This window comes from Mesoplodon mirus (assembly GCF_964341445.2).
Source record: "Mesoplodon mirus genome assembly, chromosome: 2".
In the NCBI taxonomy this organism is placed as follows: domain Eukaryota; kingdom Metazoa; phylum Chordata; class Mammalia; order Artiodactyla; family Ziphiidae; genus Mesoplodon; species Mesoplodon mirus.
Genome location: NC_138977.1, coordinates 64,517,317 through 64,533,718, shown reverse-complemented (window position 1 = coordinate 64,533,718; position 16,402 = coordinate 64,517,317). Strand labels below are relative to the sequence as shown.

Below are 16,402 nucleotides of genomic sequence, written 5' to 3'. Positions count from 1 at the left end.
AAGATATGCTTGTGAAATCATAGGATTTAACAAGTTGTTACCACTTTCCTTGCTAGTGATGATGATTTGTTTCTAAGGTAACTTGATAGTCCAGGGTGACATTGGTCTCCATGGCCCAGGTCGCTTTATGACATTCCTAAGGAGCGACGTCTGCTTTGTACTCAGCAGACTCAGGACTTCTAATCGGCAATATCTCAGACTCTCCTTTTTGGCCGTGAGGCTGCTGGGCGCTCAACAAAACTCCTAAATAGGAATACTTGCAAAACTTTCATGCCTCAGCTGTCGGCCAAAGACAGAGCTAAGACACAGCTATTTTAATTCCTTGTGTAATAAAGGTATAGTTGTTTTCTATGCCAGATGTCAGAGAGACGTGTACCAGATCTTTCTCTGTGTCTTCTTAAAACAAACAAACGAAAAAAAAAAAAAAACCACAGGATGTCAGAAATAAAGCTATCATAATTATCCCTTTAGCATCACATATACATCCATGTGTAGCTTTTAACGAATGGCAGGGTCCTAGTGGTGAATATATATGTTATGTGACAGTGTTTTTTAGTCTTCAAAGTGAAGTGACAGGTAAATGGGACAACTGCTCTTTACATAGATAATTTTTTCCCATTATTTTTTTCCCAAAGGGTCTTGGGCCTCCTACAGTTGGTTCCTGGCAGGTCCTCAGTGTTGGCATTCTTTGTCACTGTAGCCCTTTGAATGAGACCACTGAGGGGACTGCTTGCCATTCTGCTTGGGTCCCGATGTGGCTGGGGGAATAGCAGGGTTGAAACTGTAGTAGATCTCTTAGGCGGCCAATGGAATATTGGATTTCATCAAAGAGAATAGGAAGGGGAGCTGTCTCATGCATCCTTATTACACCCATCTGGTTAGACTGCCAGACTGGGACCCAGTACAGGCTTCCCCACTCTTAAGTCCTGGCAGGTAGACCCACAGCAAGGAGCCATTGCCAAGGTCAGGCTGTCCAGGTGTACTGAGATTATGTTGGGGAGGAAGACAGAGATGGAAACATAGGTCATAAACTAAATGGGAGACTAATGAGTGCCCAGGAAATGCCCAGAAGAGTCCAAGACAAACATCTGGAGAAGAAGACGCAGAGAAGAATCTTGAAGTCTGCACCCAGTAACAGCCCAAAGAGGTCCACGATGATTTGAAAACCTGTTATGCTGTGGAAATCCCAACCCACCTGCCCAACCTTGCCCTTGATGGGCCAGCCTTTGTCAACAGAGGGATCATGCTTTTTCTGAGGAACCTCTCTGCAATCAGGAGAGCTTCTTCCGTGGGGAGCTTTGAGGCTGAAGCACCTTGAGGCTGTGCCCCAGGCTGTTCCTCAAGGTTGCTCTCTCCTTAAGAAACAGGCACACCAGACAATTGCTCCTCAATGTCTAGAACCTGATGATTGGTTATTACTAGTTAGAGATGGTTGTTTATGGGCCTCTTAAGGCAGGTATGATGATATTTAACATCCCGAAAAAAAAAAGGCATTGGAGGCAGAGGCAGTGGTGGGATGAATGCTCAATTCTTCCTTCCTCAAGTCTAAGCTTTCATAGGCATGAGAGGAGTAGGGCTCTAGGGGTCAGAGGTACTGCCCCACCTCCCCCATGCCAGGCACTATGTCTGGGTTCCTTCTTCTCCATTCAGACCTGGGACTTCTTTTTGCCCCCTTCTTCTCCCCATTTCTAATCACCTCACCCAGGCTGTCCAGTTTTGTGGATGGCCCCAGAGTGAGGTTGGAGTTAGATAGAGAGTAGACTTCTGTGCTTGAAGGCTATAGATATGCACACAAGTGTGTGCCCACCCATGGGTACCACCCCTCGCCTATGCATGGTTCACTGACCCTGCCCTTGAAGAACTCAGTCTGTTTTGTAATATTTGTGCATGAGTATATACGCACCAAGACTGTTTGAATTATCTACTCCATCATGTCCTTCCACTAGAAAAACAAGAGTTTACTATAGACTGGCTCGAGTCAGTGGAGGTAGGGAAACAGGGGAGTAAGAATCAGTTGGGACAAGCCTCTTAGATAGCCTCATCCACCAGAGGGCAGACAGCAGAAGCAAGAAGTACTACAATCCTGCAGCCTGTGGAACGAAAACCACATTCACAGAAAGATAGACAAAATGAAAAGGCAGAGGACTGTGTACCAGATGAAGGAACAAGATAAAACCCCAGGAAAACAACCAAATGAAGTGGAGGTAGGCAACTTTCCAGAAAAATAATTCAGAAAAATGATAGTGAAGATGATCCAGGACCTTGGAAAAAGAATGGAGGCAAAGATCGAGAAGATGCAAGAAATGTTTAACAAAGACCTAGAAGAATTAAAGAACAAACAGAGATGAACAATACAATAACTGAAATGAAAAATACACTAGAAGGAATCAATAGCAGAATAACTGAGGCAGAAGAACAAATAAGTGACCTGGAAGACAGAATGATGGAATTCACTGCTGTGGAACAGAATAAAGAAAAAAGAATGAAAAGGAAGACAGCCTAAGAGACCTCTGGGGCAACATTAAACACACCAACATTGGCATTATACGGGTCCCAGAAGGAGAAGAGAGAAAGAAAGGACCAGAGAAAATATTTGAAGAGATTATAGTCGAAAACTTCCCTAACATGGGACAGGAAATAGCCACCCAAGTCCAGGAAGTGCAGAGAGTCCCAGGCAGGATAAACCCAAGGAGAAACAGGCTGTGATACATAGTAATCAAATTGACAAAAATTAAAGACAAAGAAAAATTATTGAAAGCAACAAGGGAAAAATGACAAATAACATACAAGGGAACTCCCATAAGGTTAACAGCTGATTTCTCAGCAGGAACTCTACAACCCAGAAGGGAGTGGGACAATATATTTAAAGTGATGAAAGGGAAGAACTTACAACCAAGATTACTCTATTCGGCAAGCATCTCATTCAGATTCAATGGAGAAATCAAAAGCTTTACAGACAAGCAAAAGCTAAGAGAATTCAGCACCACCAAACCAACTCTACAACAAATGCTAAAGGAATTTCTCTAAGTGGGAAACACAAGACAAGAAAAGGATCTACAAAAACAAACCCAAGACAATTAAGAAAATGGTAATAGGAACATTCATATCGATAATTACCTTAAATATGAATGGATTAAATGCTCCAGCCAAAAGACACAGGCTTGCTGAATGGATACAAAAACAAGACCCATATATATGCTGTCAACAAGAGACCCATTTCAGACCTAGGGACACATACAGACTGAAAGTGAGGGGATGGAAAAAGATATTCCATGGAAATGGAAATCAAAAGAAAGCTGGAAGGCTTCCCTGGTGGCACAGTGGTTGAAAGTCTGCCTGCCAATGCAAGGGACACGGGTTCGTGCCCCGGTCCAGGAAGATCCCACATGCCGTGGAGCGGCTAGGCCCGTGAGCTATGGCCTCTGAGCCTGAGCGTCCGGAGCCTGTGCTCTGCAATGGGAGAGGCCACAACAGTGAGAGGCCCATATACTGCAAAAAAAAAAAAAAAAAAAAAAGAAAGCTGGAGTAGCAATACTCATATTAGACAAAATAGACTTCAAAATAAAGAATGTTACAAGGGACAAGGAAGGACACTACATAATGATCAAGGGATCAATCCAAGAAGAAGATATAACAATTATGAATATATATGCACCCAACATAGGAGCACCTCAGTACATAAGGCAAATGATAACAGCTATAAAAGAGTAAATCGACAGTAACACAATACTAGTGGGGGACGTTAACACCTCACTTACACCAATGGACAGATCATCCAGACAGAAAATTAATAATGAAACACAAGCTTTAAATGACACAATAGACCAGATAGATTTAATTGATATGTATAGGACATTCCATCCGAAAACAGCAGGTTACACTTTCTTCTCAGGTGCACACACAACATTCTCCAGGATAGAACACATCTTGGGTCACAAATCAAGCCTTGGTAAATGTAAGAAAATTGAAATCATATCAAGCATCTTTTCCGACCACAACGTTATGAGATTAGAAATCAGTTACAGGGAAAAAAAACCATAAAATACACAAACACATGGAGGCTAAACAATATGTTACTAAATAACCAAGAGATCACTGAAGAAATCAAAGAGGAGATCAAAAAATACCTAGAGACAAATGACAAGGAAAACATGACGATCCAAAACTTATGGGACACAGCAAAAGCAGTTCTAAGAGGGAGATTTATAGCAATACAATCCTACCTCAAGAAATAAGAAAAATCTCAAATAAACAATGTAACCTTCCACCTAAAGGAACTAGATAAAGAAGAACAAACAAAACCCAAAGTTAGTAGAAGGAAAGAAATCATAAAGATCAGAGCAGAAATAAATGAAATAGAAACAAAGAATACAATAGCAAAGATCAATAAAACTAAAACCTGGTTCTTTGAGAAGATAAACAAAATTGGTAAACCTTTAGCCAGACTCATCAAGAAAAAGAGGGAGAGGACTCAAATCAATAAAATTAGAAATGAAAAAGGAGAAGTTACAGTGGACACCACAGAAATACAAAGCATCCTAATAGACTACTACAAGCAACTCTATGCCAATAAGATGGACAACCTGGAAGAAATGGACAAATTCTTAGAAAGGTATACCCTTCCAAGACTGAACCAGGAAGAAATAGAAAATATGAACAGACCAATCACAAGTAATGAAATTGAAACTGTGATTAAAAATCTTCTAACAAACAAAGGTCCAGGATCAGATGGCTTCACAGGTGAATTCTATCAAACATTTAGAGAAGAGTTAACACCCACCCTTCTCAAACTCTCCCCAAAAATTGCAGAGGAAAGAACACTCCAAAACTCATTGTACAAGGCCACCATCACCCTGATATCAAAAGCAGTCAAAGATACTGCAAAAAAAGAAACTTACAGAACAATATAATTGATGAATATAGATGCAGAAATCCTCTACAAAATACTAGCAAACAGAATCCAACAACACATTAAAAGTATCATACACCATGATCAAGTGGGATTTATCCCAGGGATGCAGGGATTCTTCAATATATGCAAATCAATCAACGTGATACACCATATTAGCAAACTGAAGAATAAAAACCATATGATCATCTTAATAGATGCAGAAAAAGCTCTGACAAAATTCAACACCCATTTATTACAAAAACTCTCCAGAAAGCGGGCATAGAGGAAACCTTCCTCAACATAATAAAGGCCATATATGACAGACCCACAGCAAACATCATTCTCAATGGTGAAGAACTGAAAGCATTTCCTGTAAGATCAGGAACAAGACAAGGTTGTCCACTCTCGCCACTATTATTCCACATAGTTTTGGAAGTCCTAGCCATGGCAGTCAGAGAAGAAAAAGAAAAAGAAAAGGAATCCAAATTGGAAAAACTGGCACTGTTTGCAGATGACATGATACTATACATAGATAATCCTAAAGATGCCACCAGAAAACTGATAGAGCTAATCAATTAATTTGGTAATGTTGCAGGATGCAAAATTAATGCACAGAAATCTCTTGCATTTCTATACACTAACAACAAAAGATCAGAAAGAGAAATTAAGGAAACAATCTCCTTCACCATTGCAACAAAATGAGTAAAATACCTAGGAATAAACCTACCTAAGGAGGTAGAAAGACCTGTACTCAGAAAAGTATAAGACACTAATGAAAGAAATCAAAGATGACACAAACAGGTGGAGAGATATACCATGTTCTTGGATTGGAGGAATCAATATTGTGAAAATGACTATGCTACCCAAAGCAATCTACAGAGTCAGTGCAATCCCTATCAAATTACCAATGGCATTTTTCACAAAACTAGAAGAAAAAAATCTGAAAATTTGTATGGAGACACAAAAGAGCCCAAATAGCCAAAGCAATCAGGAGGGAAAAAACTGGAGCTGGAGGAATCAGACTCCCTGACTTCAGACTATACTACAGAACTACAGTAATCAAGAGAATATGGTACTGGCACAAAAACAGAAATAGAGATCAATGGAACAGGATAGCAAACCCAGAGATAAACCCACGCACCTATGGTCAACTAATCTATGACAAAGGAGGCAAGGGTATACAATGGAGAAAAGACAGTCTCTTCAATAAGTGGTGCTGGGAAAACTGGACAGCTACATATAAAAGAATGGAATTAGAACACTCCCTAACACCATACACAAAAATAAACTCAAAATGGATTAAAGACCTAAATGTAAGACCAGACACTATAAAACTCTTAGAGGAAAACATAGGAAGAACATAAATCATAGCAAGATCTTTTTTGACCCACCTCCTAGAGTAATGGAAATAAAAACAAAAACAAATGGGACCTAATGAAACTTAAAAGCTTTTGCACAGCAAAGGAAGCTATAAATAAGACAAAAAGACAACCCTCAGAATGGGAGAAAATATTTACAAATGAATCACCAGACAAAGGATTAATCTCCAAAATATGTAAACAGCTCATGCAGCTCAATATTAAAAAAACAATCCAATCCAAAAGTGGTCAGAAGACTTAAATAGACACTTCTCCAAAGAAGACATACAGATGGCCAAGAGGCACATGAAAAGCTGCTCAGTATCACTAATTATTAGAGAAATGCAAATCAAAACTACAATGAGGTATCACCTCACAACAGTTAGAATGGGCATCACCAGAAAATCCAGAAACAATGAATGCTGGAGAGGGTGTGGAGAAAAGGGAACCGTCTTGCACTGTTGGTGGGAATATAAATTGATATAGCCACTATGGAGAACAGTATGGAGGTTCCTTAAAAGACTAAAAATAGAATTACCATATGACCCAGCAATGCCATTCCTGGGCATATACCCAGAGAAAACCATAATTTAAAAAGACACATGCACCCCCATGTTCATTGCAGCACTATTTGCAATAGCCAGTCATGGAAGCAACCTAAATCCCCATCGACTGATGAATGGATAAAGCAGATGTGGTACATATATACAATGGAATATTACTCAGCCATAAAAAGGAACGAAATTGGGTCATTTGCAGAGACTTGGATGGACCTAGAGACTGTCATACAGAGTGAAGTTAGAGAAAAACAAATATCGTATATTAATGCACGTATGTGGAATCTAGAAGAAAAAAAAAAAAGAATCAGTTGGTCAGGACTCCTCAGACAGTTTGGTGAAAACTGAACCAGCACTCATTTGGCAAGACTCTGTTTTATGTAGTAGCTTAACTGATTTATTACATAAAAGTTTCCAGCAAATATTAACAGTAATTCCACTCTGGTAACAACTGTGATTGAAATAATTGTAGTCTGTAGATAAGCTGGAGAAAACAAGCATTAGTGGGTAGGTTGTCTTGGACATCATTCCAAGAGTCCAACAGTGAAGAAATACATAATCTGTGGACGTAGAATTGGAAGAGATATTTAGAAGACCTGTGACTGGTTCATCCCCCTGCCTCTCCTACATCCATGCTAAGCCAACCAGGCAAATGAAACTCTTTCCTCTGCTCAAGACCTGGTAAAAGGAGAATACACAATGTTCTGTGGCCCCTCATTAAAGTGACTCATGGCTTTCTCTGCCAGGAAATCTGGTTAATTATTTAGTATTTATGAGACTTGTATGGCTGCCTTCATGGAAATATCATTTTCCAGGTGTTTCTTTTTTTTAATATTACCCAAAGTTAATGATGTAATATATAGAATCACACCAGATGTCAGCTCACTGCAAATCCTGTTGGGCATTTGAATTATATTGCAATACCTGATAAGGAGGCAATAAAGCAGATACAAAAAAATAGTATGTGAAATAACTGATTCTGTCAGTTTTTGTTCATTTGGATGACTGCCTTTTTGGGCATTTTTCTACAAACAGTTCTTATTATCATTATTGTTATTACCTTGCTTTTTAAGATAACTATCACTTGTTCAGTAATTAGTCTTCACTCATTATCCAATTTCATTCTCACAGCAGCCTTTGAGGTTTGATCCTTATCTCCAGTTTTTTGTGAGAAAACCAAGGCTTGGAGAGGTCAGATTATGTGCCCACAATCGTACAGCTAGTAAGTGATAGAGCTGGGATCTCTTCCACTGAACTCCAAAACTACCTAAACCTGCTAACCACTCTTGAGGTCAACTCACATTTTGCTTTTGATTTACATACTTGGGTGCATTAGTGAATGAAAAGATTCGGGATGAAGATGAGAAGGAGAACCTAAGCTCAGATAGGTATATTGAAATATTTTGAGAAAATTTAGAAGAGCTCCATAAGAAGTGACAGAGATTTCATTAAAACAGATGGTCTGTGTGTTTCATTGAGAAATCCAGTGTGTAAGGAACTGACATCTTTTGTTCTCTCCAACAGCGATCTGTGTCACTTCCTTTGTCTCCTAGAAGAATGCTTAATTATTAGGACTCATCATTCAGGTATATACCCTGAGCCATAGAACTGCTTTGAAGTCTACTGCTGTCATTGTTCCAGGGTTCTCCAGATCACTCAAAGCTCAAGAAGACAGAGCACATAGGATTCCAAAGAGTAGTGAGGGTTTATATACTACCTCTCCATCTGTTCCAGTTCATTTCAACATGACCCTGATGAGGTATATGCTTGTGGCTTTTGGATTACATCTCATCAACTGAGCAGAGGCATAATTAGAGGCCTGCTGCTGTCAGAAAGATTAATAGGCCGATGGATACAAACCCATAACTGAAGATTTCCCAGCAAAGCCATTTAACCAGCTGGCTGGAGATCATGATACAGCAGTACTGCAAGTAACAAAAAGTGTTTTCTATTCACATTAGAACCATTGCAAGGTCTAAGAAAAGTGTTTTATGATAAAACAAAGGGCCCATTCGGATGTTATTATCATTAGAATTGATTAATGATTGAACAAAAACTTACCCATCAGCAATAACAGCATCTTAGAAGGTAACAACCTCAAGATGTTCTATGATAAAATCACAATAATGGTGAACAGAAGAGGCCAGCTTCTGTTTGGTAAAACTAATAAAAACTACACAACTTACTGAATACATGCCCCACCCAGTATAAATGCCAAAGCACCAAAATTGGAAAGATTAGCTCTTAAGTACACAGCTCTGTCAAGGGAATTAAAATGTAGGCACTGGGAAAAGCCACCAGATAGAAAGCTTTCAACTTGGATCCATTCAAGACCTGGGCAGTCCTGAGGTGCTGTCCAGTTTAGAAGACAATGTTCTAAGTAAAGATTCTTGCTTTCTCAATGACTAATTAGTATCACACCATTCACACAAAATCCACTGTTATTAGCTTGCAAGATATTTTTGTGATACCTAAAATTATATGAATAATAAAATTGATTTCTAATTTGGAGTACATTGTAAAGATTTGCCTCCCTTTTAAAATGTCTTGGTCTCAAATATTCTGATTAGCTAGGTGCTTTTATTTCTAGTTTGTGAGCAGGAAAACCAAAGCACTTTGCTTATCCGATATATCCTAATGTTATCAGGAAAATCTCAAATCACTTAGATTTACTACCTCTCCTTTGCAGGTAGGTTTCTTAATATCCCTGATTATATAATGTCATTTTCCTATATTTTGATTGAATGGAATGGGATACAAAGCTTATTTATTGTCTAATCCATGATTAGAAGTGTTAAAAGTATCTAAATATTATCTTCCATTACCATATATATATATATATATATATATTTTTTTTTTTTTTTTTTTTTTTTTTTCTTTTTGCGGTACATGGGCCTCTCACTGTTGTGGCCTCTCCCGTTGCGGAGCACAGGCTCCAGACGCGCAGGCTCAGCGGCCATGGCTCACAGGCCCAGCCGCTCCACGGCATGTGGGATCTTCTCGGACTGGGGCACGAACCCGCGTCCCCTGCATTGGCAGGCGGACTCTCAACCACTGCGCCACCAGGAAAGCCCTCCATTACCATATTCATTCTTTTTCTTCTAGATTAAGAGAGGCTGAGGCATCCATCTTTAGGCAGCTGGATAACTGGGAGTTATTTCTCTATAAGCAGAGGAACTTAGCCTCAGCAGATAAGGTCAAGCTCCGTGATACCACTACCATTCAGGGTCCCAGGAAGGACTTTTGGGGATTAGTAATGTCCCACATGACAGTCTTTACAGAAGAGGGTTAGATACAGGTTAGAGAGTTCAGCTTCCTCTGAATTTTCCCAGACCATTCGATAAACACATACATGTTTTTCTAGGGCAGTTATACCTCTTCCCTCAGTCAGTCATACCCCACTGTCAACCCCTGTTGCTTTTATGTAAGCTCCATGGCAGGCCCTGTGGATAGCAGATACAATGTCTTATGCTTCTTTATCCTCTCCAAGGATATGGCAATTTATCTGGAAAAGTAAGGTGGTATGGCAGAAAGGATACTGGGTCTGTGTCCCAACTCTACCACTTAGCTACATGATCTTGGGTAGGTTTATGAACCTCTGCTTCTCTGTCTGCAAAATGGGGATTAGAACAAAATGTCTGCTACTATATATTTTGCAAAGTTGTGAGGACCAAATGCAATAGTATGTGTAAACTCTGTACAATTGCCAGGTATTATTATATTGAATTGAATGAGGATCAACATTCCGAGACAGTTAAGAATTCCTTGTTCCTAGTGCTATAAGAATTCAGAGATGGGAGAGTTCAGTGAGGGCAGGAATAATTGGCCATGCCATGCCTTTTGGTTGGCCTTGAAAGCTGCCTGAGGTTTGAACACAAAGAGGGAGGAGCATTTGAAGAGGCCACAGCAGAAGCGTAGAGTTAAAATTAGGAATATGGGGGGTGTCACATGCATGAAATTATGAAGATACCAGCTTGCGGCAGCAAAGGGCTTTGACGTGGAGCACGGTTGAAAATGGGAGATATAGGGTGAGGCTAGGTTTTAGAGGTTTTTCTCAGCCAGACTGGGAATTGATGCATGAGGCATGAGAGAGCCATGATGGTGGATGAATGACACCTTTTAATTAAATTAATCCGGCAACATTGCAGAGGCGAGACTAGGAGAAGAGTCTGGAATCATGAAGCTTATTGTATTGATTCACATCTGTAGCGTGTGAGCCTGAACTCTGGTGGTCCATAATCCTGGTGGGAATTGAGAAGGCTCCATCCAATTTAAAAAGGGACTCACCACAGGAGTGAGGAGAATTTAAATGTTGGAAATTATTTCACAAAGTGCTGTTTTGTTCCTCAGCTAGTCCCTTCCCTCTCATGTGGTTATTTATTAAATTATCTCGGATATTTGCTGCTGCTGCTGCTGCTGTTCCTAAAATGCTTAACATTTCTTTCTCTCTCATAAATGACTGTCTCTATAACCTCTCCCAATCCAGCCCTCATCATTTTTCCTTTTAATCTTAAACTAAAAACATGCTCCTCAGGCACTCTCTGGTTGTTAATTGGAATGTCATTGGTGAAGCTTGCATGGTGGCATTGTAATTACTTCCCTGTACTGTCTTAATTCCCCACCGCCCCCATCGCCCTGTTCACATCTGAAAATGATAGTCTCTGTTCAACCCCTTGATCTCAGCACTTAGTTAAGTGGTAGGCAGGTGGCTGTCTGGGGATGGGCTCGAATGCTTAATCCTTTTTGTTCAGGTCTGAATAGGAATCACCTTGAGCAGCAACACCTGTAAGGAGTGTGTAGTTGCAGGAAAGTTCTTCAAGAGCTGTGGTTCTCAAAGTGGGGTCCCCGGCCGAGCAGCAGCATCTGGGAAATGCAAATGCTCAGGACCCCATACCAGACCAGCTGTATCAGGAGCTCTGGGGGTGGGGTCCACCAGTGTTTTAACAAGCCCTCCAGGCGCATGCTAAAGTTTGAGAAACACTGTTCTGGAGAAATATTTTCCAAGGGTTGGAAAGCCAGCCTCAGAGATTTAGGAAAACAGACTTCAGAAAATACCAGGGAAGTTTTAGAGGCTGAGAAGAGAGGCAGTTACTTCCTTCTTGGAGAAGATACAGGCATCACAACTGCTAGAAGTGAGATTTTTGTCCTTAGCCCCCTGCCCCTTAAAAGAAAACCTGGGTAGTCATTGCTTTCATTGCTTGCCTCATGCTTTGGAAAGATAAGTTCTGAAGTCAGTCTTCAAGAAGGACTGTTGGGTCTTCCTGCTCAAAGGTCTTCGTGGGATACTGTATTGTTAAATAGGTGAAAAAAGAGATATATTTCCCACTTGGGTGAGTCTCATTTTCCTCTGTAGAGACATCTAAATACTTAGGTTATGCTTACTTGATGGTCAAGAGGAAACAAGGGTTCGTATTCCAACCTCTGTTCTACGCTGAAAGTTTATCCCATCAGGAGCAGCTTTCTATTGAGGTTCTTTTGAAGGTGCCCCAATCATAGAGTCCTGATCAAAATGCTTAATTTGCCTAAGGTTTTAGTATCACAGTTGATCCATGGACTATGGGAGCCTAGTAATGAACAGACCATCAGCTTACCAAGTATCTTATCTCCTCTAATTAGTAAGTCATTAGGTAACCAAGAGCAATTTAGGGAAAGTCAGTTCTACTACCAGGTCTAGTGTTTTTATTTCAGTTCTTAAAACTCTCATTTATTTATTTTTTTTCTGTTGGCAACATATGTCCATAAAAAGCCTGTTCTGATGTGGGCATGCCTCATCAGAATGGCGATCCAAATTTAAGTGTGTAATTCAGAGTCACTTTCCTTTGTAGAAAAAAATAAAGTGATTTCTAGCTCTTAAAATTTCTAGACAAGGAACTCTTCTATTTTACACAAGAAGGCAGAGTTTGTATTTCATTCTCCATCCTACAATGAGCATTAATCATTAAGATAAAGTCTTTTGGGGAGGAAAATAAATCCTGGCTGATATGGCCAACCCTTTTGTTGTTGAATTCTGTATTTTCTTTTTATAAGATCAATGAACTTCTCCCTGGGTTGTTTCCATTTGGGGAATGAAATGATGGGGCTTTAGAATCTCTGCTCTGTGGTCTTGGATTGTGTGAGTCCATGGACTAAAGGCGCTCAGAGGATTTATCTTGGAGGGGATCCTGATAAACCGTTCTGATGCCACTCGAGAAAACTAGGCAGGACATTTCTCCTTGGGCTCTTATGGCAAGCAGGAAAGAGCTGAGAGAGATAGAAAACAGACTCCCTGATCACTCTGGTCCTCCTGGGTTCCTGGGGGCTGGCCCTCTTCTGTTCCAGAATTTCCTGCTTCTCTCCCCCTTCTTCATCTTAGTGAAGTGGCTCATGTTACTGGTGAGCTTCAGCCAGAGGGAAAGCCTCCAACACCAGCAGCATAATTTACTTCCTTTATTGTTTCAGCTCAAAGTCTAAGACTCAAGGAATGATATAAAAGGATGATTAAATCAGTTCTCTAAAGTTTTGAATAAAAGACTAGAGAAAAGGTCTATTATGGTTTCAACATTGTTCTCTGTAAGTCAGGAGTGCTGTTGAGGTATATTTTTCAACAGAGTGTCCTTTAGCATCAAGCCCTCTCATTGCTGCCTTTAGGGATGGGCAATATAGGAGGGAATAGCAGAAATGACAAGGAATTCAAGAAACAGTGCAAATCAGTTGCAACAGCCTAATTCCTTATACTCTTTCAAACATCTACTTCCATTTGTGTTGAACCGAAATATCCTCAGTGGCATTGAGCTAACATCTCTTCCCCCACTGTTCCATTCTCTTCCACAGCCTAGCAAATACTTTCCCTGCTCGATGTATTTCAGGGTTACTATGAAATTAACTACAGAAGCAATGAAATTAATAGAAGCTAGGGAACTCATAGGACCCTCAAATATACCACCAGTAACTATTGTGAGAGCAATAGTAAGGTTATTATGTGGCCTTGGTGAAGTGATACTGGGTTTTCCATAATAGACTTGAGAACCAAGACTTTCTCTCCATCCCCTAAATTGTGTATACATCAGTCCTGATGAAAACGAATTTATAAAGCACAGCTAAGTCACTGCTGGCACGAGGGAAGACATGAGTGCAATACAGTATTTACCAACAGAGCCCCCCCATCCTCAATCTCTCTCTCTCTCTCTGTGTCTCTGTCTGTCTGTCTCTCTCTCTCTCTCTCTCTCTCTCTCTCTCTGTCTCTCTGTCTCTCTCTCTCTCACACACACACACACACACACACACACACAAACACTGTTTACTCTTCACTAGTTCTGAAGCACGTCATACCAGTGGCTTACATAGCACAGAGGTGCATTGTCTCTTCATCCTTTGGGATCTGTAGTGGACTTCTGGTCAACCTAGTTCATGTGCTTCTTTTCCTTGCAGCTAGAGTAGCTAAGAACTCTGACACATGTGGACCTTGTGGGTCTTGTTCTTGAAACAAAACAAAATGCCAGCGTGGCTTGGGAATTGTAGAAGTGTCACTTGTTAACTCCAGGCCTGAATTCTCCTTTTTTCGTTGAATCAATACCTGAGTAGGAGACCAGGCAAAGAGCAGGGTGGGCTGTGGTGTTTAGTCTCTTTTGCTCCTGCCTCTTTTCAGCATTGGACTAAGCAAACTCCATGCTGTCTTTCCTCCCACTTGCCCTTAGTGAAAACCCAGCAGTTGCCTGTTTCCTTTATGCAAGAACTGTTTTTCAGTGTTTGTTTTTTGTTCAGTCCGCTTAGTTTGTAAATGCAAATGTAGATTCCTCTTCATGCTTGTCTGGAGGGTTTTCCACGTATTTGTGATTTGGGAGATGACAAAGGGCATGTTTGACTTGTAATACAGATGAAGAATGGATAAATCCGGTGCATGTAACATGATCGGAGAGTCCCACAGACTGACTCACCCTGCCTTTAAGTGGGCCCTGCATTCTCATACTGCACAGATTCCTGCCTGTTGAACAACCAAGCTCTGCTGTTGCAGAAGTACAACTATACTAACTGGTATTGTGTACAGCGATTTCCGAAGTGGTGATATTCGGAAATCCTCCATCCTGCACTTCTCAAGCTAGCCCTCTCCCGGCCCAGGGGTCCATGTTGCTTCCCATCTGGGGAAAGTATTTTACTTCTCTCCATCCTCCCTCCTCTCCCTCACCTCACCTTCTTGATGTTCCTGGCCTGAGTAGTACCATTTGCTTACTGATAACAGTATACTGTGACTTTTCATTCACAGCTTTGAAAGGCTTATGAGGCTTTCCTGCTTCCCACCCAGCCCAAACCTTGGGACTTTTCACACTCTGATCCTCTGATCAGTTTGATGCAGGAAAGCACATGGAAGCCATGTACCAGTTTGTATAGTCGTACACTTCTGAACTGCCTACTCTTGAACAAAGTAGAGTGTGCTGGGGATTCGCATTGGCTGCTTGACCACACGCAAAGGCAATTAACCTGCATGCCAAAAAAAAAAAAAAAAAAATTAACCCTTAGAGTACTGCTTCAATATATTGGTTTAATGGTCTTGAATTTTACCAGTTGGGCAATGCTTCTTTCCCCAGATCAGAGTGCTGCATTTAAGTCCATATTTAGCCAGAACATCAACCAGGATCCTCTCCTCCACAGCTTTCCTGAGATGCTCCTGGGTCCTTTCTTATTAATCACCTGATGGCTTTTAAAAGGTCTAAAACACAGCCATTGTGTTTAATTGAAAATGGGCTTCATTTCTAATGTGCTGGAGAGTAGGAGGGACTGCTTTTAGCTTACGTTTGTGTCCTCTAAAAGAAGTCAGTTCTTTAAGGGTTAATATGAAATTGAGGGATTTGGTGGTTTCTTCTGCTTGTCCTTCTTCCAAGGTGTCTGCATGATCCTCTTTAGATCCTTAGCTCAACTGTTGAATGATGATGAAAATAATATATGTATAAAATGATGAAAACAAATAAAAGAACAAAAGACTGTATGGTTGAATGGAAAGACCCCTTGGCAATGCTTGCTTGATGATCACAGGGGATAGAAAGACCAAATGTTTTATCTTATGAACGTTCATTTTGTCCTCTACCCCAAGCACCACCACTGCACAGCAACGTGGAAGACTTGACGATACTTTTCATTTACCTCTTGCTTTTTCTTCTTCCTGTCTAATAGCCCCATAGAATCCTGCCAGAATTTCTACAAAGATTTCACATTACAGATCGACATGGCTTTCAACGTGTTCTTCCTTCTCTACTTTGGCTTGCGGGTAAGTTTGAACAACACTGCTCAGTAGCACGATGAGGCATGCAAGTCTTATACCCAGGGACCATATTCCGCATCAGCCATCCGCTCCCGCAGGCAAGATGAAGCCCAGTGTTTCCAGGGGAGACGATAGATCCGCATTCTGATTTTCTGTGAGAGAGCCCTTTCCTTAGCTCAGCATTTCCTGAAGTACATGTTAATTTTGTTCCGAGCAGGAGAAAAAGACACTGAAATAACTGTTACACCTCTACTGGTCTACTGTTTTTCATCTCTCTAGTCACGCATGAATGCATGGTTACCTTAAATAGGAGGGAAAAAAACCCTTCTACTCTTAAAATTATTCTTATCAGTGCTCACTTAGC

General features: G+C 40.6%; 1 protein-coding gene across 6 annotated transcripts in view; it reads left to right on the top strand.

Annotated features, from left to right (window-relative positions):
• Window positions 1-16,402, top strand: part of KCNMA1 (potassium calcium-activated channel subfamily M alpha 1) — a 763,138-nt gene that overhangs the window by 432,009 nt on the left and 314,727 nt on the right. For all 6 annotated transcript variants that reach the window (XM_082611009.1, XM_082611010.1, XM_082611008.1 and 3 more), the window contains exon 4: window positions 15,951-16,044. In XM_082611009.1, coding sequence (XP_082467135.1) covers window positions 15,951-16,044 — 94 coding nt within the window. The remainder of the gene's footprint in view (window positions 1-15,950; window positions 16,045-16,402) is intronic.